Below are 23,646 nucleotides of genomic sequence, written 5' to 3' on the forward strand. Positions count from 1 at the left end.
TATTATAAAAGGTAATAATAGCATATGTTTTTGTTAGCTCCATACCGCCATATGATAAGTAGACACTTTTATTATTCTTGCTGAAGAAGCCTTCAGTTCAAGCTGTGATGTAATTGGTGAAGGTGATGATGAAGCTATTAGAACTGTTTATGGAAAAAAAACACAATTCCCAGCACTTCCAAGCTAATATTGGTAGATTCCATTATAAACAACATTCTCTATTATGTAGGATGTAAAGTATATGACGGGAATGCAAAGACCTTGTTTTTTTTTACCTTTTCAAAGCCTTCTATATGGTTGATCATTGTATTCTGCTTGATGTTACTCACTCATGGTAAATGGACTGTGCGTGTTTACTGCCAGTGCCCGCCTTTTAGGGTAAGGCCACTGCTATGCAGCAAGGGTAAGGGGCACTTGGATGATTACACTTGTGTGCACATGAGTAAGGCCTGCGTGTGGGCGACTCCTTTCATGGTCAGCTCTGTATCTGGACACAGAGGGGAATCTGCAGGATTGACTATTGACCTGGGGCAGGCAGCATAATGTCAGTGTACACTCCTAGGGAAAATCACTGTGATTTACTGTCTTGTCTGCAGTGACACTCCATTATAAAATCAGTGTGATTTACTGTCTTGTCTGCAGTGACACTCCATTATACACTTACAGAGAGGGCTGCCTTAGAGTGCAGCTTCTCTTTTCTTTGGCCTTCAGACACCAATGCCACCTCGAATTGGGGTGTAACCTGTGCAGGAAAATCAATTCTGCAAGTTCCAAAAAGATATCTGTTCAGCGTATGGGTCATCCAGGAGTGTCCAATTTCTCTGGTTCAAATCCGGATTAGAACCCAGGCCTTTTGTCACCCTGTTGTGCCAAATCAACTGCATTTATCTCCAGCGGCAGGAACAAAGGCCTCCCTATACAAAGGGAGCAATTGACAGTGCTTCACTAAGGAGAAAAGGGTTGGGCGGAATTCTCTGCATCAATCCAACAGTGATGGAGTAAAAAGACTTAACTGGGCCCAAGATACCTGCAGCAGAGGAATTGACCTTTGACCCATTACCAATAGCAGAGTGCTTGGAGCTTTGCTGCCTGGCTGCTAAAACCTCCTAGGCTAAGCCAGATCCCAGGGGTCAGCACAATGATCATTCCTTAATTTTTATGACGGAGGGGGGGCTCATTCCTGCCCACGGGCCCCCATCTCCCCAGGGGATGCCTCCTCCCTGGACTCTTAGCTGGCCAGTGATTCCCATCCACTGGGCTGTTTATGCCAAAAGGAGGGCAGGACCCCCCCCCCCCAAACAAAGTCGGAGGTGCGTGCACCGTCATGCCCACCCCACAATGGTGGTGGACTCACCCCCTCACTAGTGTCTGTGAGAGCGGGGCGGCCTCTGCAGAAGACAGCATCCTGCTTGTTTGCTCGCGTTGCTCAAAGTACAGGAGGACAAGGATAAATGTTTAAACCAGGAGCCTTGTGAGCTACTGTAGCACTCCAGCTACCTTAGAGTAGCTCACCTGCGTGCAGCCCAGCTTATTAAAATAGAAAGCTTTTGTTTGGTTGAATTATTATACATATAAAAAAAAGAATTATACAACACTAATATTAGTAGTTCTCAATGTGTTTCTTTGAACGCAAGTAGCTCTCAGTACAGAAAAGGTCGGAGACCACATTTGCCCTCCACTGGCAACCAAACACGCCACTGAAATGCTTGACTGTCTCAGACGACCTGAGCAAAGTAGTCCAAGGCCTACTCAAAGGAGGTGGTGTGAGCTAGTAATCACAATTTGACGGCATGCAATAAGACTCAATAAATGGCTGTCCAGTCTGTGCTTTTTCTTTTGAAAAAATAGGAGTGAATTTATTACACAGACACTACTCAGTAATTTACAAACATACACAAGGCTGATGGAATACCTTTTGATGAAATTGCATAATCACCCCTGACCCCGAAATTGGTCAGGTTCACCAAACAGTATAAACCAAGGAGAGAGAGGAGATTTTGGGGAACGTCCCTATCCCCAGATCAGGTAAGCAAAAATAATGTGGACGAACCCACAGAGAAGGAAGTAGTCTAGACTCACTGTAGTAATAGTCGGTGCCAAGGAACCATTAGGCTTTATTAATAGACCCATCATACACCAACCTGGTTGGTGTCATGCTTCATCATTGGGGTCCCAACCGGGTGGCAGAATGCCCCCCGGTTGTGCTAAGACGCCTGATTACAGCAGAGCTGATGTTGTGTATTTGTGTAAAACGGTATAGTGCAGGTTAAAAATATCTCTGGGAATCCTTACCAAATGTGTTTATTTGTGGCGGCCCAGGATATGTTTAAAATCCAAAAGCGCAACTAATGGAGTGATTTACTCTTAGTTGTCTAGAGTTGGTCTACATGTTTCAGCCCAGGGATGGAAATGAGTGGGCTGTCGTCAGGACCTGGTGAAAAGTGCATGAGTGGCAAAATCGTGCCACGTGAAAAGTGAATATACAACACACACACTAAGGTGTGTTGAAAAAATTATGTGGTGTCGATATACTTACAAACTCACTTGTGAAACACTAAATTAGAGTGTATGGCAGCGATTCAGGGCCTGGGAGGGATTCCATCTGTAGTCACACTTTTATCAAGGCGGAGAACCCACTACGACCTAATTCAGTCTCCCGTGGTCCTGGCTGCTGCAACAAACCACATGTCAAAAGTCCTCATCCTGGAGTAAATGCAATAATCTAATTTAAGCATGTGTGGAGGCATTTATTACAGATAATAAAGCATATGTACCTTGATCACGAATTGCTGTCAACATCATTATTTCAGTAAAGCATTTACAAATAAAATATGCATTTCTCATCGGTCTGTTTGCATTTGATATACTTGCAGCATTGAAAGCACAATTACAAAAATCGCCCCTGAAGAGCATCACGTTTTTTTCAACCCACATGTAACCATAACCTTTGCCACTAGATGGCGCTACACAACATGTTCTCTTTTTAGACACCGTTAGGTCACAGTAATACATCCATAGACTTTACCCTTAGAGGGTGCTGCACTCCTAACTGAAGAGCACATTCTCCAGATTAGGGAATACTTGAAACTTTGAAGAAAATCCTGGGTTAGTAATTCCTTCATGGATCCAGGAAACCTAGGGTCAATACTTTAAAACTAACATTGGTAAATGCATTAGGTAAATCTATTATCAGACTACAAATGACCTAAAAAAGTATTAATGCCTCTGTGTCTTTAAAAATGCGACCTTAAGTAAAATGTCTGTTGCCCATTTAAAGCATTCCAAAACCCTTGAGCAGAAATCGCTATATATAAAATTAATAAACAAATTCAGTCATAAATGCCCTTACTAGAAAATTCCAGAAAAAGAATGGAATAGTAGATGCATGGCACTAACATTTTATTCCGATTAGAAGCTGCGCTGCTAGGAATAGGGAACAATAGTGAGAATTTGTATATCCACTACCTATTCACATTTTTTACTTCTAATCGGATCCATTCAATTTCAAAATGTGTGCTGCTGGCAAGACACATTTTAAAGAATGTGTAATACCAAAAATGAAATTAGTTTTAAGGCATCAGAAGGAGAAATGTAATTAAAAAAGCTGAATATGCAGACAGCAAACAAGCATAAAATGTGTGCTGCCGGCCCAACAATATTTCACAGAAAAGTAGTTGAAAGGCATCAGAGGCATAAAAAGTAAAATAAAATGCATAAAATGCAAGCTGCTCTCAAAACAAGATTTAACAAAATGCATGTTTCATAAAACAACATAAGTAGTTGAAGGTGTCAGAGATAACATAGGTAAATAAATGCAATACACAGGACAAGACAAATTACAAAATAAACAAGCATGCTCTAAATGCATGCAGCCAGGAAAACAACAAAAAAGTTCCACCCACCAATGCGGATGGAAATGAGTAGTTAGGCCATGGGAAACTGATGAGAGAAACACAGAAGGAAGAACAGTCTACAGCCAATAGAAATGGAGGAAAGTAAACTGGCAAGTACACAGACCAATAAGAAGTGAAGGCGGGTTGCAAGTCCATTATACGAAATCCTAATTAAAATAAATTTCACAAGCGCTTCGCACTCACCATGCAGGCAAACAGTAAAAATTTCTAGGTTCTAGAGTCAGTTTCAAGCCTGCAGGGCATTGAATATTTTATTAGCGGCTCTCCCGCTGAGCAGGGACATCTGCTGCATTTGGTGAAACCTCATAGCTTGCATTGTCATCTTTTTCTCTTGGGGGCTCTTTCAGCACCCCAAATGCCTACTTTGTTTGGGGGCACCCCAGGGAGCCCACCCCTGGCCGGCTCCCCGAATGATTAACACGAGCAACCGTGGATTACATTAGTTTAGCACGTTTTCCGCTTGTAAGTGTAGCATTATTTTTGGATGACTCTTAACAGGCTTACATTGCATATTTTTAAACCAGAAGTTCTCTTAGTAGGCCCTAACCGATGTTCATTGAATTTCAGCATCTGGACATCTTGGCCCACATATATGCTAATTACTCCCACAGATAGTTATAGGTGGTATTGTTTATCCAGAAACTGTCTCTGGAAACTCAGATTTCTGCAGAGACTGCCTTATGGGTCTTCTGTATCTGAAACTAAGGAGTCTGTTAACTATTTATCCTTCCTCTAAGGGTCAGTATGGTTGTGCTACTCAGCCTCTACTTGATTATGTGACCGGCATGAGGGTGTGCCTCTCTATGTAGCTTCTTTCTCAGATGCAAAAGCTGCACAAACTTGGAACCTTAATTTTCATGTGATGGTTCTGCCATATTGGTGCTGTGAATTTCTAGCACTTTCTTTGCCACATGGCTCCCAGTGGCATATGAAGAGGACATTATCATCTCATCTTTAGCCTGGTTCATCAAACTTTCACTCATCTGAAAACCTCTTTTCCTATGCCAAAAACTTGTCCTACTACTTTTACTATCTTTTAAGAGCCTTGCAATGATCATCTGCCATGCTGTTAAAATTCTCTTAACACCAAGATCTACTGTAAAAGATGGTCCCTTGGACATTCGCTCACCGACTGTGGCTTCTCTGTCAGTCTTCAAACAGTTTGTGATGAGGACCTTTCTTTGAGGAAACTTGAGATTTGTTTTTGTGAATATTTAAGCAGCAAAGGGTCAATGTTATGTTAGTCGTCTTATCAAAATGCAAATTATTGGCTGTGTCAAGAGACTTTGGCAGTAGAAGAGTGCATTATAAGAAAATAGAACTGAATGTCAAGTGAGAAATGTTGACTATCTACTGAAAATGCTTAGTGGCACAGTAGGGACTTGTCATCTCTGCATGAAAATGTTTTGAACACATCAGAGCCCTTCAGTCTATTCCCCCGTTCAGGTGCATTATTGATAATGCAATGTCAGTACTTTTCTCAGCTGCGGATGGACTCTTGATAATGCAGCAGCAGTATATGAACAACTAGAAGCAAAATGTTATAGCTTTTATAATTCAAATGCAATATGTACTTTTGTGTTTTTCAGCTCACTACCTTGGGAAACATTACACCTTCAAGCACTGTGTTCTTCTGTTGTGACATGCAAGAGAGATTTAGGCCGGCCATCAAGTATTTTGGAGATATCATCAGTGTGGGACAGAGGCTGGTAAGTTTTGTTTTTTAATTCTTTTTTGGTTTGTGTTTCGTTTTGTTTTTTTCTTTTGTGTTTTTTGAGACTTTGATCGCTGGGGGAAATATTTTAATGTCTTTTATTGTGTTTTCCTCTAGCTCCAAGGAGCTCGTATTTTAGGAATTCCAGTTATAGTCACAGAACAATATCCCAAAGGTCTTGGAAGCACAGTTCAAGAACTTGATTTAACAGGAGTTAAACTTGTGCTTCCCAAAACAAAGTTTTCTATGGTATTACCTGAAGTTGAAGCTGCCTTAGCAGAGATTCCTGGTGTCCGCAGTGTGGTATTGTTCGGAGTTGAGGTATGTATATCAATTTTGTCATCTAAAACAATGTTTTAAAGTATGTATAGCATTTGCTTAAAATTACTGGTTTTTAAGCATACAAATTCATATTTCACAAGATTCATGCCTTTGAAGTGTCAACTTACTGGTATCTTTTGCATTAAATGATGATGGTTATGCTGTTATCACATGGATCAGCTTTCTTTAGAAGTCGCTGTACCACACCACTGTACCAGACAGAATTAGAAATAGTGACATGATGATTAATATTCTGACACTGTTGAGGGCCTTAACATATTAGGACCCTGTGTTTTTTTTCCTGAAGACCAACCATTTAAAGTATCTGTAACATAGTACAAGGCAAAAGCCTTAACCCCGCCCCCACCCAAATAACTTATTGTAATAGAAATCTGCATCAGGCCCGTTGGACAAATAGGACACAACTAGACAAATTAGAAAGGAGATAAAACTTTATGCATGTTCAGAAGTTACTAAGGACCACCATAAAATAATTACATGAGGCATTTTTAAGGGTGCATCAGTAACTCAAAGGCTTGGAAGCTGGGGTACATTGTGACCGGTAAAAGGTAACAGTATAGCAGAACCAAACATAATATCACAAATGTACAGCAGAGACAATAGATTAGAAAGTGGTTAAGTACCAACAAAATTAAATGGGGCCAGTGAGTATTCATAAGCAACAATAGTATGAATAATAAGATCTAAAAAAGTGTGCTGTATATCTCTGTATAGAAAGATTCCACAGGTATCTGGGGTAAGGTATGGAATGTTAGAGTGTACCAAACTACTGCACTGGTCACAAAAATACTAGTCTAAACCAGTATTTTGTGACCAGTGATTAGTACTTCTGACCCTTGGTGTCCTAGTTAATTCATGCAACCCTAACCTATAGTCTTGGCCGTGGTCTATTCTGAACAAGATGTAAGGCTGTATGACTACTTTGACAGCTTATTTGTTTAAGGATATATGGTTTTGAATGTATCCTTAACTGGAAGTACATATTTTTAACCAGAGTGCTTGTGTAAATTAAAGTCTCTTATTAAGTATGAATCCCAAGGAGTCCGTGTCATTTTCTTACGCCCCACCCTTTCCCAACTTCCTCTTTTGCTTCCCCGTTGTTTTTGTTACTTGGCAGTCATTACTTTTCCTCCACGCCCTAAACACTCCACTGCTGCTTCCCAGCTTCTCCCAGCATTTTGTTATATAACATTTGTATCCTTTTCTGTAAGGCCCGACAACTACAATTTGCTGACAGGTCACTTTTTCAATTTGCTGCTCCAAGATTGGTGTCTGCCATCTAGGTCCAGTAAATAAAAAGCTGCATTATGACGTACATGGGCGTGTTTGCTGATTCATATACTAGGACAGTCCTCATGATTGGTCGCTGTAGCCTCATGATTCACACAGGTAAGTGTACATAAAGCTATTTTTATTTATTTTTTTACTTGCGGAGCTGCACTGCATCTCCAAAAATCTTATTTTTTTCCCCTTTTGCCCATGCTGAAAAACTTCAGCATAGCCATTGGCAAAATGAAGAGGTCTGCATTACCACCCAAAAGGTGAGACCTATAGGCTCTGCTAGTGCACATTTTGAGAAGTGTGTGAGATATTAAAATTCCTACCATACATTGTCTTAATAGGTTTTAGAAATGAGTACCCCCTTAATAGTCTCGCATAACTAAGTAGTAGCCACTTGTAAAATTAATCTGTGATGTAAGATAAATATTAGTAAATAAGACACAGAATACAACTGCGGTTTAAGGTAATGATTAAGTATCAACAGGCAAATATGGCAATATAAAAATACTCCTGTTGTAGAATTAATTGTTCTGTGTTGTACCAACTTTCTACTCTTCCTCATCCTCTGCCAAACCTTTTTCTGTACTACCGAGTATGAATACATCTCCATATATCTCACTTTATGTTGTGCTACAGTTTGTTGTCTGCATGAATGCTCATAAAATGAGCAGCAAGGATGAACTTGTATAGTGCATGGCTGTTCTCACTCTGCGTGCGTACAGTGATCTAAATGTATTTATTAGCGAATGACCCATTGTAAGGTAATCAAGACACCAGTCAGCAGGGCTACAAGCAGAGGACTGCATGGATGGCACATGTTGAAATAAAGCAGCAGCTATAGACAAGCCTCTGAAGTGAATGAAAAAAGTTAAGGTCAAATACAGCATGTGCTTATGGGCAGAGTGCTGAACTAGGGTTAAAAGTTATAATGCAATAAGGGCTATGGATGGCCAAATGAAAGCAGGTCAAGTGGTGTGTTTGTTTCACCCACATCTCAAAGTTTTTTTTATGTATTTCAAAACAGCCAGAGTTTGTTTTTCACATGACTAAAATCAATTGCCCTGACTTCGTTCTTTGAGGACTTTCATTGATTCTTTGCCCGGCACTGCCACAGTGAACAAGTTGGAAGATGTGAGTGCAGGAGCAATATGATAATTGTGCATAGGGCCAAATACAAGGAGAGCAGAGCTTGGCGAGGAATGTGTGCAGAAAGCCTTGTATAGAGGCTGTTACAGTAATCGACATACAGGACCACAGCGAGTATTGAAGCAAATTTGTGTGAGCAGTGTGACTAGAGCAAGATCCTTTTCATTTGAGGAAGATCAAATCATTTGTTCAGGTTTTCAAACTGCATTCATGAGTGAGGAGAATGAGAGATAACTGTTGAGGATCACACACACAATGCAAGCTTGAATCACTGTTAACAGGAGACATTATTCTTGGTCCACGGAGTAGCCAGGGGGTATAAAAGCCTTCTTAATATAGACTATCCACTAATGTCGTCCGGCATGATACTTCATGGCACTAAGTTCTCACTGAGGTTGATCAAAATACAAATCCTGGTTTGTCAACTGTATTAGCATTGGATAGTCCATATTTGCCAGAGAAGCCATTTATGAAAGTTGGGGTGCAAGATGGTCTGCCTCAACCAGAGTGTCTCTTTTCTGCATTGCCACCCCTTGAATGCAGACCGCTCTCTTTTTTTAAATGAAAACCTTGTCACTTTGTCCCAAAAAAGGATTTAGCAAACAAATATCATACTTGTGGAGAGGACAGGATTGCTCAACATTTGGTAACACGCTGACCCTGGGCTATTTATGAATATGGGCAGCAATTGCCAAAACTCCCTTATTACACATGGTGTATATAGGCTACACTACAAATGTTGATCAAGTTGGTCATCCGACACTATGGTTAAAACTACAAAGTTGTGGGATTATGTCAGGTTTATTGGCATTAGTAAGTGAACAGACTACAGACACATGGCTCGATGTGCTATCTAATATTAAATCAATGGTTAAAGCAGGTATGTATTCTTGCACCAGTTTTGTCTACTCTAAGACCTGCTGACCTGAGTACTAGTTTGTTGGTAGTTTGCATCTCGACACAAAGGATATAGTCGTCCTACATATGCTGATGATTGACCTGACTCATCTTGGCTTATAATGCAAATCTTCAAGTTATTATAAAATATCAGCAATGCAAATTATCTGTTAACACGGTCAGAAGTACAAAAACTGAAGTTGTTATGGAATACCAGTACATTGGAATACCATTTCCATAAAAACTTGAAATGGATCCCATACGCGGCATCGCACATAAATTTGGCAATGACAGACCGGAATGGCCTTAATCATTTTCGTTGTGGGATCGGGTAGAGTAGACCAGGTACATGTAATCATGAGCAAATCTGAATTGCATCAAAAGCCTAACATAATATGTTATTTTTTTTATCTTGAAAGGTCACTCACTAAATTGCTTAGATTGATTAAGATCTCAATAACAGATGAGCATTGCAGCACGTTATCATATAGGTTGCACCAGACATGGTGGCTTGTAGATGAAAAAGAAAACAGCAAGCTTATTGGAAGGAAAGTGATGTCTTTAGTTATTCAAATTATAAAATTGACATACATATTACAGCACTATACCCACCCGCTACCGCCCACCTTCTTCACAGACATGCAAGCTCAAATTGTAAGTTTCTTGTGGGTCAATCAATCAATCAATCAATCAAAGCATTTGTATAGCGCGCTACTCACCCGGAGGGTCTCAAGGCGCTTGGGGAGGGGGGGTCCGCTACTGCTCGAACAGCCGGGTCTTGAGCTGCTTCCTGAAGGCAAGGTGGTCCTCGGTCTGGCGGTGATGGGTCGGGAGGGAGTTCCAGGTCTTGGCGGCGAGGTAGGAGAAGGACCTTCCCCCTGTGGTGGCTCTTCAGATGCGGGGGACGGCGGCGAGGGCGTGGCCGGTCGATCGAAGCTGGCGTTTGGGAGCGTAGAAATTGAGGCAGCTGTTGAGGTATCCTGGGCCTTGGTTGTGCAGGGCTTTGTGTGCGTGGGTGAGGAGACGGAAGGTGATTCTCTTGTTGACCGGGAGCCAGTGCAGGTCTCTCAGGTGTCCGGAGATGTGGTTGCGACGGGGGATGTCCAGGATGAGTCTTGCTGAGGCGTTCTGGATCCGTTGGAGTCTCTTCTGGAGTTTGGCGGTGGTTCAGGCGTAGAGGGAGTTGCCGTAGTCCAGTCGGCTGGTGACGAGGGCCTGGGTGACCGTCTTCCTGGTCTCGGTGGGGATCTACCGGAAGATCTTGCGTAGCATGCGTAGGATGTTGAAGCACGACGAGGAGACGGCGTTGACTTGTCTGGTCATGGAGAGGGAGGAGTCCAGGATGAATCCCAGGTTGCGTGCGTGGTCTGTTGGTTTGGGTGCGCTGCCTAGGGCGGGGGGCCACCAGGAGTCGTCCCAGGCGGATGGTGAGGATCCCAGGATGAGGACTTCCGTCTTGTCCGAGTTCAGTTTCAGGTGGCTGTTCTTCATCCATTCGGCTACCTCTTTCATCCCTTCGTGTAGGTTGGCTCTGGCTGTGGCGGGGTCGTTGGTGAGGGAGAGGATCAGCTGGGTGTCGTCGGCGTAGGAGATGCTGTTGAGGTTGTGCTGGCGTGCGATGGCTGCGAGGGGACTCATGTAGACGTTGAAGAGGGTTGGGCTGAGCGAGGAGCCTTGAGGAACGCCGCAGATGACTTCGGTGGCTTCTGATCTGAACGGGGGGAGGCGGACTCTCTGTGTCCTTCCGGAGAGGAAGGAGATGGTCCACTCCAGTGCCTTCTCCTGGATTCCGACGTTGCTGAGGCGCTGTACTAGGGTACGGTGGCAGACAGTGTCGAAGGCCGCGGAGAGGTCTAGGAGGATGAGGGCCGCTGTTTCTCCGTTGTCGAGCAGAACTCGGATGTCATCGGTGGCTGCGATCAGGGCGGTCTCGGTGCTGTGGTTGGCCCGGAAGCCAGACTGCGAGAGGTCGAGGGATCCGTTTGTCTCGAGGAAGACGGCCAGCTGCTCGATGACTTTAGCGGGGAACGGGAGCAGCGAGGTGGGTCGGTAGTTCTTGAGGTCGGAGGGGTCGGCTGATGGCTTCTTTAGTAGGGCGCTGAGTACGGCGTGCTTCCAGTTCTCCGGGAAGGTGGCGGTGTTGAAGGAGGTGTTGATGATGTCCCGCAGGTGGGGTGCGATGACAGCGTCGGCCTTGTTGAAGACGTGGTGAGGGCAAGGGTCGGTCGGAGATCCGGAGTGGATGGAGTTCATTGTGCGGACGGTGTCTTCGGTGCTGATCGGGGTCCAGGCGCGGAGGGTGGTGGTGGGGGGGCGGTGGTTCGGTCGTGGCGTGCGTCGGTTGAGTGCTGAAGCTGTTGTGTATGTCTGCGATCTTGTTGTGGAAGAAGGAGGCGAGGGAGTTGCAGGGGTCTTGCGAAGGGGTGATGTCGTTGTTTCCGGCGTTGGGGTTGGAGAGCTCTTTCACGATGTTGAAGAGTTCCTTGCTGTTGTGTGCGTTGTTGTCCAGTCGTTCCTTGAAAACAGTTTTCTTTGTGGTGTGGATCAGTTGGTGGTGTTTTCGGGTGGCGAGCTTGAGGGCAGTCATGTTGTCCGGTGTTGGGTCTCTGCGCCAGGCTTTCTCAAGGGCTCTGCAGTTCTTCTTCGAGTTCTTGAGTTCGTCGGTGAACCATGGGGCTTTCTTGCTGCCGGGTCTGCTAGGCGGGGTCCTCAGAGGGGCGAGGTCGTCTGCGCAGTCGCTGATCCACTTCGTGAGGTTGGTGGCCGCTTGGCTGGCGTTCGTTGCGCTGGTGGGTGGGTTCTTGCTCAGGGAAGTTGTGAGCTGGTCGGCTGTGATCTTGTTCCAGCTTCTGCGTGCAACCTTTTGCTGTTGGTGGTGGACTGTGGTCCTTTTGAAGCTGAAGTGGACGCAGCTGTGGTCCGTCCAGTGGAGTCCGGTGGCGTGGCTGAAGGCGATGTCCTTGCTGGAGGAGAAGACGGGGTCGAGTGTGTGTCCGGCGTAGTGGGTGGGGGTGGTCACCAGTTGCTTGAGTCCGAGGTTGGCGAGGTTGTCCAGAAGGGTGGTGGTGTTGCGGTCGTTGTTGTTCTCCAGGTGGAAGTTGAGGTCCCCGAGGAGGATGTAGTCAGCGGAGAGGAGGGCGTGCGGGCTGACGACGTCGGCGATGTCCTCGCTGAATTGTGTGCGTGGTCCCGGGGGTCTGTAGACGAGGGTGCCTCTGAGGGTGGTCTTGGGGTTGATGTGGATCTGGAAGTGCAGGTGCCCGGTGGGTGCGAGGGTGTCGTCGGTGTTGGTCGTGATGCGGATGGAGTTCCTGTGGATGATGGCGATGCCTCCTCCTGTCTGGTTGACGCGGTCCCTCCGGATGATCTTGTAGCCGTCCGGGATGGCGATGGCGATGTCGGGTGCTGAGGAGGCGTTCATCCAGGTTTCCGTGAGGAAGGCGACGTCTGGGGCTGTGGTGTCGAGCAGGTTTCAGAGCTCGACGGCGTGTCTGTGGACTGAGCGGGTGTTGAGCAGGATGCACTTCAGGTGGCTGCTGCTGTTGTTCATCGAGGTCTTGGGCACTGCTGGAGTGGTGCAGGTCCAGATGCAGGTGAACTTGCAGGAGTTGCAGCAGAAGGGTCCGTGGGTGCGTCTCGGGGTGGCTCTGTAGCAGCCCAGGAGTCTGCCGGCGTTGAGTGCGTAGAGGTCGGTGGCGGCGTAGGTCCGGCGGGAGGGCTGGTGACTGCGGGAGACAGGGGTCCTGGCACTGGGCGCGGTCCAGGCGCGGACGGGCGTAGACGGGCTTACCTTTGGCGCACCTTCGGTGCTCCCGCTGCACGCGTCCGCTGCACGCGTCCGCTGCGCGGTCGCTGAGGGGGGGTCATAAGAAGGGAGCCGGGAGGGCGGGTCAGCTGGGAGGCGGGAGCGTGGGATCCAATCGGCTGGCGGGGGGGCGGGGCCGCAGGCAGGCAGCGGCGGGAAGCGAGTGCGGGCTTGGCGGGCGGCCTTGCGGCGGCTGGGGCGCTCGCTGACGGCGCAGGCAGGCAGGCACAGCAGCAGAAGGCAGGAGCAGGAGGTCCTGGGAGCGTAGGGGTGACCAGGCCGAGGCGCAGTGGTCACTCCCGAGCCGGAGACGGGTTCCCCTTTAAGAAGGGTGCTGGGAGGGCGGGTCAGCTGGGAGGCGGGAGCGTGGGATCCAATCGGCTGGCGGGGGGGCGGGGACGCAGGCAGGCAGCGGCGGGAAGCGAGTGCGGGCTTGGCGGGCGGCCCTGCGGCGGCTGGGGCGCTCGCTGACGGCGCAGGCAGGCGGGCACAGCAGCAGAAGGCAGGAGGCAGGAGCAGGAGGTCCTGGGAGCGTAGGGGTGACCAGGCCGAGGCGCAGTGGGTAAAGCACCCAGAGTCTCATTCGAGAAATGTTGGTACTCCTCATTTGAGGCAGGGCTGGAACGGGTGGTTGTTAAACTGTATTTCTGGGCATCACAGTTGTTCTATATAATTGACTGGTTCCGAGCGGACACAGACAACCCTGCCCACTCATTGCCACCCATTGCCCAGGTCCCCATTGGGTGCTGTTATGAGGCCCTTCACCACATGAAATGGTTTGGTACCCTTAAGGTGTTGACCCGTTCCCCCAACACCCCTCCCTTTGGCATGGGACATGGCTGTCAGAGACTGTGGGCCTTTCTGGGTTTGGCTTCTGGAACCTTGGGCATATCTATACTACGGGATGTCTAGGGGAGGAGTATGAGGTTGTTCCAGGAACTCGTGGCCGAGTTTTATCTGCACTCCTCTCAGTTCTCTAGATACCCCCAGCTGCGTCATGCTCTAGTTAGATACAATGAAAGACTGGACACCTTCCCGGAATTCAGCCCTCTAAAGCGTTACATTTTCACTAACATCCTTGGATGGGGAGGTATTTCACACCTCTACAAGTCCCTGGTTGTTAGTACACCAGACTCACTGACTGCTCTAGGGGCCAGGTGGGAGGTGGACCTGGGGATCCTTGATGACGATAAATGGACTGAGGGGAAAATGGCTCCAAGGGTGATGACTATATTGATGTGCTTTTGCTTGATGCAACTCTGGCGAATGGGACCTGCCCCTGTGCTGGTGTGTCTCATCTGTCGCTATTCCCCGGGCTCCCTCTGTCATGCGTTGTGGGAATGTCCAGTTGTGTTTGGGTACTGGCAGGGGCTCAATAGCAGGATTGGGCAGGTGGTTGACCGACAGCTAGCACTAGACCCCAAAATTGCATTGCTGGGGATTATGGACACGCTGAGATAGACAAGAGCAGCATGTGCTCTCATAGCTGCGGCATACTTGGTGGCCAAGAGAGACTTGGCTAGACAATGAAGGGATGAACAGGCACTACCACTGCATGAATGGGTCAGGGGCATGGACTATTGTGCAGCGATGAAAAAATTGGTGTTAAAGGCATGTTGGGTCCCACATAAATATGGGCACCCTGGAAAAACTGTGGCAGACTCCTCTCTTGAACAAGCTCCATGTGTGGATGAGGGTCTTCTACCTCCCGTCATTCTTTGGTGACAATGCATTACTGAAGCGGGGGACCAATTATTTTTTTATTATATTTAATTTTACAGTCTTTTGTTACTGCAATATAGATTGTTTATATGTTTAGGGCCTTGCGCTTGGACGCAGGGTCACTGGGGCTGCAGTTGTGATGGCGCTGGTTTTTCTTAGTTTTGAGTAAAAACAAAAAAATGTGTTATAAAAAATATAAATATATTAAATTGACAAGCTTTCAATTACTACTCCGTTACCCCGTCTCTCCTTTCTCACCTCGCCATTTCAATCATCTGTTGCTCTCCTCTTTCCCTCTGGTGTTTTCTCTCTCTTTTGTCTGTTTGGGAGTCGCTTTCCTAGTCCTTTTGCTTCTGTCCATCTCTAAACCTCTTTCGCCATCTCAAGACCCACCTTGTTTCTTTTATCTCCTCTCTTCTTTAGCTGTACTTCTCCCTCTCTCTCCCCTTCAATCTTCATCCCTTCTTCCAAGGGAGGCTCCTCCGCTAAAGCGGAGGAGCATTGTCCCACTGTCTGCAGCAGTGCAAATAAAGGAAAAATAAAATGATAATGATGTTATAATTATAATTTTTCCAGCTGCAAGCTTGCAAAGGCGTGCAGGGCTGCCCAGCTCACTGTGCAGGGGAGGAGTGGTTGGCACTCAGTAAAGCATGCATTAATGTTTGGCTGGCCAAACAGTCATCTGCACTTTGCATGTTCTCCACCCACCCTGCATTTCAGCCTGGGTGGAGAACATGCCCAGGCTTCCAGTACCCGTCTTAAAGCTCAACCACAGTGCTCACATCAATCCCAACGCTGCATTGCTGCGTTGTGATTGGCTTAGGGGAGCCTGGGTGCTTCCTGTTCCGGCTGATGCGGAGGAGAGACAGAGGAGAGATGCAGCGATAAGGTGAGTGTTTGGTTTTCTTTTTTTACACTCCCTTCTGCCCCCTGTCCCGCTACCCCAATCCGTGCCGGCCTCCCCTGCCTTCTTCTCCATTTTCTCTGCTGTCGGTGCACCTCTTTTCATTTCCTTGCCGCTTTCCCTTTAAAACATTTTGCTGTATTCACATTTCCCTCTTCTCTCTCTTAACTATCTTTTGCTTTCTGTCCAGGCCCGGTTCTAGCGGGTGGGCCGGGTGGGCCCGGCCCACCCAAAGATGAGCCTGGCCCACCCAAACAGGAGCCTTGGCCCTCGCAGTGAGGGCTTGAAGGCAGGCGCAACGCGCAGGTCGTGTGTGTCAGCCCGGGGAGACAGCTTCCCGGGCGCACACACACAGACAGTTTAAGATTATCGCAGCCGCACCAAAGTACTTAACATGTCTTTAAAAGACCATTAACATGTTAATTAGGCTTTGTTTACTTTTTTCACCCCTTCATCTCTGCATGGTGAAAGGGGACACATCCTTTCTTTGACAACGGTAACCTTTGGTAACCTTTGCCTACTGTCCTGCTTCGTTGATATTTCTTTTTCTATGCAGCGCAGCGGAAAGGGGTCTGTTTATTCCTAGTCACCCCCTGACCCCTGCAGCTGCTTATCACATAAGGCTGTGACACAAAATATGACTAATGGAGTAGGTAAGAGAATGTGTTACAAAAATTTTTTATTTTTAAAATCTGCACAGGCCCAGCAGGACGCATACTTTGTATGTGCTTCATTTAGACAGTTTTTATCATTTCATCATAGCCGATGCTGGTCAACAATAAAACAATACAAAATGGCAATATCCAGATAAAGTTGGTGATTAATGATCCTGCTTTAGAGCAATAATTTGTCTGTTAGTATTTTTTAGATGCAGACACACTGTATTTTATGTGGATAGCTCAGTGGGTTGCCTTTGTCACAGAGATCCCTGTGTTACTTCAGAAGTTACAATCCTAACAAAAGGCAGTGAACAACGAACTGCCACCAAAGAGCTGCAAACAAACATGAATGGTACAATTAGAACTTCGCTTTTTTTGTTTTGTGATATAGTTAGAACTTCCCTAGTCTTTTCATTATTCTAAAGTTGCTAAAATGAGTATGTTTGGGCAGATATACATTTTTATCAGTAAAGCTGACCCCCATGGAATACTCTTTAAATCCTAAGGTTGTGTTTCCCCAGACCAAACCCTCTTAAAATATTCTACACCAGAATGGATGACCTATGATTCCTACACCTTGTAATCCTCATTGGCTTATGTGACATTCCCTGTAGACTGATTTACATACTTGCATGATTCATTGTCTCTGTAAGTGTGTGCGTGGTGTAAAGTACTGACACACACTACATTGATATGAGCAGCGTTATACAACAAATTAAATGCATATGAGAGAGGGGATACGTAAACATGAGGGGCGCTGGTGGAGGGTGCCAGTGAGGGAATCCGAGAAGGAGGTAGTGGGAGGGGCTATGGAGCGATGAGGGGCACTGTTGGAGGATGACAGTGAGGGAATCCGAGGAAGAGGTCATGGGGTGGAGGGGGAAGCTAGGGAGAGATGAGGGGCACTGGTAGAGGGTGGCAGTGAGGGAATCCGAAGAGGAGGTCATGGGGTGGAGGAAACTAGGGAGAGATGAGGGGCACCGGTGGATGGTGGTATTGAGGGAGTCTGATGAGGAGGTCATGAGGGGGATGGGCTACAGAGAGATGAGGGGCGCTGGTGGAGGGTGGCAGTGAGGGAATCCGAAGAGGAGGTCATGGGGTGGAGGAAACTAGGGAGAGATGAGGGGCACCGGTGGATGGTGGTATTGAGGGAGTCTGATGAGGAGGTCATGTGGGGGAGGGGCTACAGAGAGACGAGGGGCATTGGGGGAGGGTGGCAGTGAGGGAATCCGAGGAGGTCATAAAGGGGAGGGGCTATGGGGAGATGAGGGGCACTTGTGGCGTGTGGCAGTGAGTGAATCCGAGGAAGAGGTCAATAGGGGGGCATGGACGGATGAGGTACACTGTTGGAAGGTGGTAGTAAAGGTATTTATGGAGAAAGAGGTTTTTGGTGCAGCGCCAAAAAAGACTTTTGCATCAGCGCTGAAGCCGGCCCTGTCATGGCCTTTCTGTTTTTGTTTATTTAATTAGCAGTCGGGCCCTAAGGGCCACTGTGGAACATACTTTAAAGTGCGTGCTAATTATATTTATTGCTCTATTCAATGTTTTAAGTATGAAGGTGATTTTACTAATGTTTTTACCGGGAGATGGTGCCTGACATGGGGCGGGGCCCAAGGTCATCTTTGAGATAAGGTGCACTGGAGAGGAATAGTGGCTAATCAAGCTTGTAAGGGAGTGCGTTGAAGAGTCCGTGGTCAGGTGGAGGTAGTAATGAAGAGGGATTCTCCCTGAAGGCTCACACAGAGGGAGCCAGAGAAGTGTCACTTGCCTGATACTCCCACCTCAGAAACCTCCTCTTCCCATCAAAGGAACATTACATAGAAAAAACACTTTTTGTGAGTGATAACATTAAAAAGAGATTCGGAAAAGAGTGAGTTTTACTGGGCCTTGTAAGACTAAGAAGAGGTAAAGGAGGGCACTGAAGCAGGCCTGGCTAGACATATATGCGACAAATCGAACCCGCAGTGGCCCACCCAAATGCGTCCTTGGCCCACCCAATTAAAAATTCCTGGAGCCGGGCCTGTTTCTGTCCCTCTTTTCCTCTTTCCTTCATTTCCCCGTATTTCTTATTTTAGTCTCGTACTCGTTCCTGACAGAAATCCCAACCCTTTTTGTCCACCTCTACTGCTATCCTGTCCTTCATTTAAGTCCGTGTCCTGAGTCTGCCCCTCTTCTCCCTTTTCCTTCTTTCTTGCTTTGTCTGTCCTGTATCTCTCTCTTGCACACTTTCTTTTAATGTTTCCTGAGTGTGGGCTTGACCCTGAATATGTGTGTCACTGTGTGTGTCGCACTCTGTGGATGTATTTGTGTGCCTGTGATGGTCTGCTTTTTAGTATGCACTGGCAATGCATAGTAATCGCACAATTAATTTAAACTTCAAATATCACATTGCGAAGAGTCAAGACAGCAAGGTGCCAGTATTCCCTACCGAAGGACCCGAAACTCACTTCTTCCCACTCTCCAAACCTTGGTCCTCACACCTGGCCAGATTTAACACTTGTAAGTTTCCGACACATGAGAATGGCCCCACTGACCACTCTTTGGCATTCACAACATTGCTAAACGGTTCATCAAGGGCATGAAGAAGGTAAAACAAGTCCCGTCTAAGGAACAACACTGGCTCCCCGTCTAGCGACCAGGGCCACTCTAGAAACGTGGACATAGCTAAACTGGAAACAGAAGACTACAGGAAATAAGTAAAAGGGAGGACAGTAATTCCCTGTCCATGCTTAGTATTTGGAACAACATCCCTCCCCTGTCAGTTCCATTAGTACCCCATCAATCCTTCAATTCTGAAAGGACCCGAGAGACGACCTCTATAGACCACTTGAGCCATTAGAAACACCATTCCACAGCTTTTAAATGGTCCTTAACCATCCTTTTGGGCTAACTCCTTGTTCAGTGTTAATGTGCCATTAAAAACCTATTTTTCTCCACTGTATTTGTAATGCTGTGTATGGTCAATCGGCCCATTACAAATGTTTGGTCAGTATGTTTAGTGTCCGTGCTCCTGGGAGTTCAAGCGACTTGTGTTAGAAAGTTGGACTGCTGGGGAATAAAAGCTGCCTTCCTAGTCTGGCTGAGTTAAACTGTGTGAGTGAGAGAGCTTGCCATTTATTCGTGCCATTGTTAAACGTGTCACATACGTCAACCCCATAACACGTAAGAAACCAACATTAGAATGCTTGTTTTTTGTTTTCTTCAAGAGTACCTCTTATTCGGAACCTAAAACGGGAGCTTGGAGGGCGAGCCCCCTGTTGCAGCTAACCTGGCACCAGATTACCTTGTCACAAAAAGCATGGGCAATGACATACACATACATAGAAGTCGGCACTCTTTGGACTTATCTCGTCAGAGGCACTAACAGGTGCTACTGTGGCAAGCACTGACAAAGCCAGTTGGTCTGACTTTTCAGAGTTGGTGCGTTGGTCAATTTAAAAAATAAAATGTTGGAAGCAAAAGCCACAAAAAGAAAAATCTTTTTTTTAAAAATGCCACTTAAAAAGCATGGCAGCAATATGCATACAATAAAAATCAATATTTAAAAAAAATAACAACTATTGCTTCTTTTATTAGTGCGGGTGATTCCTAGCACTACTTGCAGCAGGTATAAAAACCCTTTTTTGTGTTAATGCACATTAAAGGAAAAGAGGTTTCTTATTGCAGCAAAGAAAAGGTTATATTGATTTTGAATTACTGTAACAAAAAATACGTATTTTAAACACACAAGGAGAGGGAAAAAAATGGCAAAGTATTGGGAAAGCAGTTCTTTTACTGAAATGTACTTCCTTTTAGTCAGATGTGCTCATGTTATCGGGCAAAATGTTATCATTCACATTGGAAGATAGACTGTGGCAGAAGTGGGTGGACCCTGTTGCCATATGATGTTTGCTCTGGTGGTTGGTAGCAAAATAAGAAAGACAGTTGAACAGGCCAATCTGATGATGCAAAGACCTATTCACAAAGGTAAACATGCACATAGATAGTTATTCGCTTGTGTAGTTTCTACTAAACTTAGGTGTGACTACTCTTTTTTGCAATTCACTATTTCTGAGTGTGTATTTACACCTTGGTTTAGACTGGCGGTCTGCAGACTTATCTGTATTCAGAGCTACTCATGTTCAATAAAAATCATCCGACCTACTAATATTCTTAGGGCAGATGTACGACCGGTTTAAGCAGTCGCAAATTGGAAACCGGCCCATTTGCGACTGCTAAAAAGGATTGTAGCATATAGCAAACCTATTTTGTGAGCTGGTAACCTGTTACCAACTCTCAAAATAGGTTTTGCGAGGCGCTATTAGGAAGGGATGTGCAGAGGCACTCGTAATAGCGGTTTGCTGGGGGATGTAAGATTGTTTTGCGACCACAAATGTGGTAGCAAATCAATCCCATTTACCAACAATTTCAAATTGGTAGTAAGCCAGCCGCAAACAGGAAGGGGTCCCCAGGAAACCTTTTCCCCTTTGTGATTGGCAGCAAAAATGTTTAAGAGCAGACAGTGGTCCCTCGGACCACTGACTACTCTGGAAAGTTTAATTTTTTTTTTAAATGCATCCTTTAAGAAAAACGGGCTGCATTTAAGAAGTTTTTTTAAACTGCTTTATTGAAAAAGCAGTCAGACATGATGATGATGGTCTGCTGACCCCAGCAGGCCACCCTCCCTTTGAGTGCCGGCCATTCCTGCTGGGTCGCAAAATGCGACCTGGTTTATGAATATTAATGAGGCAGATTCTTTGCGACCCATTTGGGAATTGTAAAGAGTGTGTCAGACACAGTTGTACATCAGTATTTGCGAGTTGCAATTAGCGTGTCTCACAAAAATGCAAATCGCGAGTCGCAAACACCTAGGGTCGTACATCTGGCCCTAAGTATTCTAATAGTGACCATGTCAGACAAGATTAAATTAGCAGTGGCCACCCCATGCAAGATTACCAGCAGTAATCACCTCTGTGCATCAAACAGATTTGCCAGGAGTAATATAAAAAGGCTTTTTCAGTTTGGAATGCCTCTACTTGGGAAATAAATGACATTCATAGCTGAACTGCCCCTAGCACCAAGGTATTAATAATATTGCATAGTTTTTCACTCAAATTTCAGCTTTAAATATATGTTGTAAATCTTTTTTCCAACCCTTAGCTTATGAGCTCTGAAAATACACTAAATGTAATTTCCAATGCACACTTTTCCTTTGTTTGGGATACATATATTATTTCATTTAAACAAAAAGCTTCTTATTTAGTAGGCTGGGCTGCACACAGCAGACCTACTTCCAGCTTGCTGGAAAGCTACTAGTTGTTCCAGGTCTACTCATTTGAGAAGCCTTGTGTAGTCTCTGTCCCTCCAAATCTAAGAGTGGAGCCTCAGACAACCAGATTTAGAAGTACAAAGATTTTTCTAGTAACTTTGCACACTTAGGTGGAGATCTCCTTATGGTAAAGAATAGGGAAACATGATTAAATTGTTTTAATGTATTTTTTATTATAAAAATATTGCAGTTTTATAAATGTAAATTAATTTAAAATATATATAATTAACTTAGAACTAATAAAATGTTACAGTACATTGTCATTATATTTGCGTTGAAAACTAATTCAAATATATTTTGAAATTATCCTAATAAATATAAAAACAATCCCACCCGCTCTTACATTTTTTGTTGTATTTAACATGTAATACATTTTGTGAAAGGTTGTGTTGAATTTATATAAATTTATATTTCGTGCTAGGGTTTAGAAAGCTTTATTGAATCAATTAGGCAAAGTAAAACATCAGTACAACCATAAGATTGGTTAAAAATTGCAAGACAAAGTATATGAGAAAGTAGAATCCAAGCAAGAATGTAAAGGCTATACATATTACAAAAAGCATTTTTGGGGGATTTTTTTTGTTTAGGAAGGAGAAGGAAAAGGAGAAAGGAAGAAAAAGAGAGGGGAGAAAAGAGAGAGTGAAGAAGAAAGAAAGCAACATCTCACATATAATTAAAGTAGAACAATTTGCAATATAATGAATTTTCAAACATTATGTCTGGAAAGAAAATCAGTAAGAGGTAACCATAACAAATCCTTTTTAATTAATAAAGGTACAGTGGTGGCATAAGCACGATCAAGTCTGTGATGATGACATAGCAAGTTCCGCCAAGCATTATATGAGATTTTAGAAGTATCCTTCCAATTAGTTGTTATGATCTGAAAGGAAATAGCTATTAACAAATCTATAAACTTTCGTACATCGCTTGCAACATTCCAAAGAGGTGAGGAGCCAGCCAAGAAAATATGTACAATGTCAAAAGGTGTATTTGTATTTAAAATATCATTAAGCTTAGACCATATACAAGACTAAAGGGATTTAACTAGAGGTTAATAAAAAAATATGAAGGAAATCACTATTATTATGTGAGCAGGACCAACAAGACTTGGAGTCAATTAAATTGAATTTTTGAAAATCGGAAGGGGTGGGAAAGAGTCTATTATAGAAGAAATATAAAGTCTGTGTAGTGCTCGTAGAGGGAGAAACTGTGTGAATTTTTAACCAGATAGAATCCCATGTTCGGAGGGAGAATTCCTGAGCTAAGTCCTGTTCCCCTATGAGTTCTAGTTTTGATTTGACCCTAACAGCCTGTGAAATAGAAAGCAGCTTATATATAGCAGCAGCTTTGAAAGGGGTAGAAAAATCTGGTGAAGGGGAGAAGGTCGAGTCAGTAATGGGCTGAGGGAGGTTTTGGGAAAGTACTGAGGCAAGGGCCTTTTTTAATAAGGGGTATTGGGAAGAATATGTGTCTGAGAGCTGAAAAGATTCGCGAACATCAGGGAAATAGTTCGGTGAGTTGTTTTCTAGTAAGTGGTCATAAACGAGAATTCATTTATCAATCCACTCCTTCCAAAATAATGCCCTATTGTGAATTTTTAAGAATTTGTTGTACCAAATTGGGGTCTGTAAGTGAGAGTCAATAGATAGAGTAAAGAAGTGAGACAGTGAGAGAGCTAGCGCTTTAGAATGTTTAAACAGGGGAGTGATAAAGCGTTTTGGGGGCTGAGATAAATGAGTGGCAATAAGAAATGAAAAAGGTGAAAGTTGTGCCAGTTCAATTGAACTCCAAGCTGTTGAGGTAGGGCAAGGGGAATCTGAAAGAAAGGGCCAGATCTGTTTTAATGTAAAAGTGGAATGGTATCGGCTGATATTAGGAAAATTAATTCCACCTAGACCTTTAGTCGGGACAAAGAATTCCTGGCTTTGCGATTATTCCATAAAAATGTTATAAC

At 45.0% G+C, this 23,646-nt stretch overlaps 1 protein-coding gene across 1 annotated transcript in view; it reads left to right on the forward strand.

The window, feature by feature from the left end:
- Window positions 1-23,646, forward strand: part of ISOC1 (isochorismatase domain containing 1) — a 130,192-nt gene that overhangs the window by 78,086 nt on the left and 28,460 nt on the right. Inside the window, exons 2-3 of the mRNA XM_078675612.1 lie at window positions 5,504-5,623; window positions 5,746-5,949. Coding sequence (XP_078531738.1) covers window positions 5,504-5,623; window positions 5,746-5,949 — 324 coding nt within the window. The remainder of the gene's footprint in view (window positions 1-5,503; window positions 5,624-5,745; window positions 5,950-23,646) is intronic.

The sequence above is a fragment of the Lissotriton helveticus genome, chromosome 2_1 (assembly GCF_964261635.1).
Source record: "Lissotriton helveticus chromosome 2_1, aLisHel1.1, whole genome shotgun sequence".
Taxonomy (NCBI): Eukaryota; Metazoa; Chordata; class Amphibia; order Caudata; family Salamandridae; genus Lissotriton; species Lissotriton helveticus.